Source organism: Fusarium solani (genome assembly GCF_023522795.1).
Source record: "Fusarium solani strain SB1 chromosome Unknown bctg00000002, whole genome shotgun sequence".
In the NCBI taxonomy this organism is placed as follows: Eukaryota; Fungi; Ascomycota; class Sordariomycetes; order Hypocreales; family Nectriaceae; genus Fusarium; species Fusarium solani.
The window spans coordinates 4747481-4751293 of NW_027072155.1; the positions used below are offsets into that span (position 1 = coordinate 4747481).

At 53.4% G+C, this 3813-nt stretch overlaps 1 protein-coding gene across 1 annotated transcript; it reads right to left on the bottom strand.

Annotated features, from left to right (window-relative positions):
- Nucleotides 1-1554: 1554 nt before the first annotated feature.
- On the bottom strand, nucleotides 1555-3813 carry MRS44_005462 (uncharacterized protein; the record flags this gene model as incomplete). Its single annotated transcript, XM_065622621.1, has 1 exon — nucleotides 1555-3813. The coding sequence occupies one exon, from the start codon at nucleotides 3811-3813 to the stop codon at nucleotides 1555-1557; it is 2259 nt and encodes a 752-aa protein (XP_065478693.1).

Below are 3813 nucleotides of genomic sequence, written 5' to 3' on the forward strand. Positions count from 1 at the left end.
GCTCAAAGAGGGGCTTTGTCGATGAAGGTCTGTATCGTCTTCTGCCGTGATAACGGCGGGAGGATGTTTGACGGCTGGAGGGGACGGATGGGCGTATCGTGTTGTCAGTGACTACTGTGGATTAGACTAGACTGGAGGCTGGGCCCACGGCGTAGCACCAGCCGAGACACGGAGCATGGGATAGGATAGGCTAGGTAGGTGCTGTAGCTGCCCGGAGCTGATAAAAGGTGGCCCCTGTCCTCTTCTGTCGTGCTGTGCGTTGGCGGGCAAGAATGGCCGGCCAGAATCGATGGCGCTGGCTGGCTGGCTGGGCTGGGTCTGGATTAGCTGGGCTGGGGTGCTGGAGCCCGTGAGCCAGGCGGGCGGGTAAATGGTGAATACCTGGAGGCGGGGTTGACGGGGCAGGTACTCTGTGAGGAAGCGATTGCGAATGTATGCTTGGTGGTGATGATTGGCGATGGGTAGCCAGAAGGTCTGATGTTGATGTCGACGTCAAGTTTGTTGACTGAGGAAAGCATCGAAGGCCGAGGTGAGGAATGGCTTTCCCATGGATGAGCCGGAGCCGACGGGGACGGGGACGGGGACGGATTGGGGATCCCCCATCTCGCAGCTCCATGCATGGAGCCCACTCCAGAAAGAATGGAACATACAGTGGAGGCTGCCAGTGGACGGCGTCGTAATCAACGTGCTAATGGAAACTTTCAGGTTCTTCCCCTCAAGCCCAGCGGGGTATTCTGGCGCCGTCACAAGTAATTGGTCGCCTACTGTATCCCGATGGAGACAGTACCTGGAATACCTAGCTGCAGCAAGCCTCAACATGATACCCGGTCACCGTGAACATGAACAGTTGCTCACCGTGCTCGGTTTCAATTGTACAGCTAAATAAATTCATCATGCTCGTACTCGGATCTAGCTATTCCCTGTTCTCTCACGCATAAAAAGCCCAAGCTTTGGCCAACAAAACCCAACGTCATGGATTAAACAAGCTGTCACCCATACACCACACCAACTTGGAACAACCTCTAATCTTTCCAATCATCAAGACTCCGGCAAATTCCTTGTTTCACATTCTCTTTCCAACCTTGTTCATAACAAAATCTCGTATTCTTCCTATTGCTCCCGAACTTGTGTGATCTTTCAGGTTGTTCCTACCGACATCAACATCACGCGACTGTTCAAAACACAGTCTCCGAGCCTTCCGATGCCCTAACCCACCGTGCCTTGGTTACTCTTCAACATGTTTCCAGATATGGACGAGCATTGCCGCGTCATCTTCAGGCGGGACAGCTGTTTCGAATGCAGAAAGTCCACGTTTGCTGTCATCCATGCTGGCATATAGTGGCTTGGCTCCTCGCCAAGACGACGACAATCCAATGATAGACCTGGCATGGTCATATACTCTAGAACATTATCAGAATTCGCTCCATTATGCCTTAGATAGTCTATCCTGCACGCATATCCATTGCCTTGAAACTCCCAATCAACGACCTCTATACATTCGTAGCATCATCACTCCGTGGTATCACCTAACTGCCAAGTCTATATTGAACGCCTCTATCTTGTTGGTGCCCAAGCCTGCAACCAATCTCTCATCTTATCCATGTTACCCTTCTCTGCTTCGCCCGCAGCGATGCACCAGTCCAGATCCCAGACGCCCTCGCTGGACATCATCTCTGCAAGCTTGCGACTCCTCTGACTCGTCTCATCGCCGCAAAAGTATAGTGGCTCGTCCATATTCGGAATGCTGGCAAGAAGCGGCTTCACTAGAGGAAGAACTTCCCTCGCACTCGAGGGCTTCGGGTCGAGTCCTGCGTTGGCTCGTCCTGTCTTACACCACGAGTTTGCGCAGTGAGCCTTGCCGCATCCCGTCATGAGCTGGCCAAGATATCGTCTCTCGATTCGTCGTCGAAGCGCCTTTCCCTCTGGGTCGTGCATGCTCACGTATAGAGGGCCAAAGCAGATCGAGCAGAGCCCAATGTCGTTTTGGGCTTGCTCAGTTGAAGCTGCCTGTCGGACCTGGCCCTTCGGACCAACGCCAAACATTGTTCTCCCACAGTTTGCATTGCGGCAGATAGGTGGCTTCAGTCGAGACACCTTGTCAAGCTCATGGTGCTTGAGATGTGTCTCCATATCTTTAAGGCGAACAATCTTATCGCAAAGGTGGCATTCCGTTGTTCGAGTGCCATCTGCCAACTCGTGTGCTGTCAGCCCAGAAAGCACCACCTCCGGACTGGGATTGAATGGGTCGCCTTCCTGGGGAACCTCGAGGTGACAGAATCGGCAAAGAATTAGCTTTCCAGGGCATACGCTTGTCTGATGTCTTGCCAGGTCAGCCAGCGAATTGGTCGAGAATTCGCAATGAGGACATTGGCGTTGCGTGTGAAAGACATCGTCATGTTTCGCTCTGCTATGTGTCGAGTTTCCAAATGCGTCGTCCTTGTCGCAGTGCCAGTGTGCCTCCCATTCCGGAGAACCCTTCTTGAAAACCGACTTGCAGCCTGGACACACGATATTGTTTCTTCGGCAGAAGCTCTCGTGAAGAACCATGGTTCGCTTGGGGACAAACTGTAAACAGTTGCTGCATTGGACATCTTCAGGAGAGTGCTCCTGTCCGTTGACCCCGTTAGACCCGGACTGCTCGTCTGGCAAGTTGGCGCTGGCTCGTAATGAGTATTGAAGTGCCTGTGTAGAGCCCTCCCCGGCGTCTGGATGTTTATAGCCATGGACGGATATCAAGATCTGCTCAGCGCCTTCGAGTTCCACGTTGGTAGGACTTATCACAACAGTCTTCTTTCCATTCGTCGTTGGTGAGAAGTCGCCAAATACATGGGCCGTTTCTCGTGGGGGTGCTCGCTGTCGGGAAGACTTTGGTGTGATGAAAAGATCCAGTGCATCCTCGTCTTCGCTGGTGCTCAACTCAATAACGAGGGGTTGAGATCGATTCCATGACGGCAGGACATAGTCCACATATTCGCCCTCGAGTACCTGCCCATCAACTGGCTTCCATATATCAATCTCTCCGCCTGAAGAGCTACCGCCCGATGTTCCTCGTTGTGTTGACATGATGCGCCTCAACGTCTCCCGGGCCTGCTCTTCATCCAAAGCCTCAATGTCAACCTCAAGGTCTGTGTCCACGACGCAGATGCCATCTCCCTCAGGAGCAACCTTGTCCACGAGCAGCTTGAACTCCTCTCCACGTGCGCCCTTCACCGTCAACATAGCGCCTGTGCTGAGTGTGGTGAAGTTCTCTCTGAGCTGTCGTTCGAGCAGCGGCTTCCAATCATCTGGATTGTACCCCGCCTCCAAGGGTCTAAGTCGCACATAGGTTCCCTTGGGAAGTTGTCGTGCCTCGACCTTGATCTGGATACCATCGACATCCATGCTTCCACTTTCGAAAAGCGCCGGGTCCTTTTCAATGGTGTCTTCCGCTTGGCTGAGTGATAAGCAATCCTCCTCTTGCACTTCAAGAGCTTCCGCCAACCACGAGCTCAACCCCAGAGTTCCCTCGGAAGCTGAAAACTCTCTGATACCCGCAAAGACCGCATTGTTATTCTTCGGGTTGACGAGGCGAAACGTAAGGGGATTCGGTAACTGCTGTGCGCTATCGGCGTCGCTTCTTGATGTTGTGGAATAAGACCAAGGGTCTGATCGGGTCGAGGTATTGGAGGGTCGGGATTGCGCTGCGGCGAGCAGCTGTTCGAGGGCGGACTGAGGGAGGAGAATCTTGTCGCCTCTAAGATTCTTGGTCGCTACAGCTGACGGATGAACGACAGGGAACGCGCCCGACCAGCGCAAGGGGGCTGGTTCCTCCAT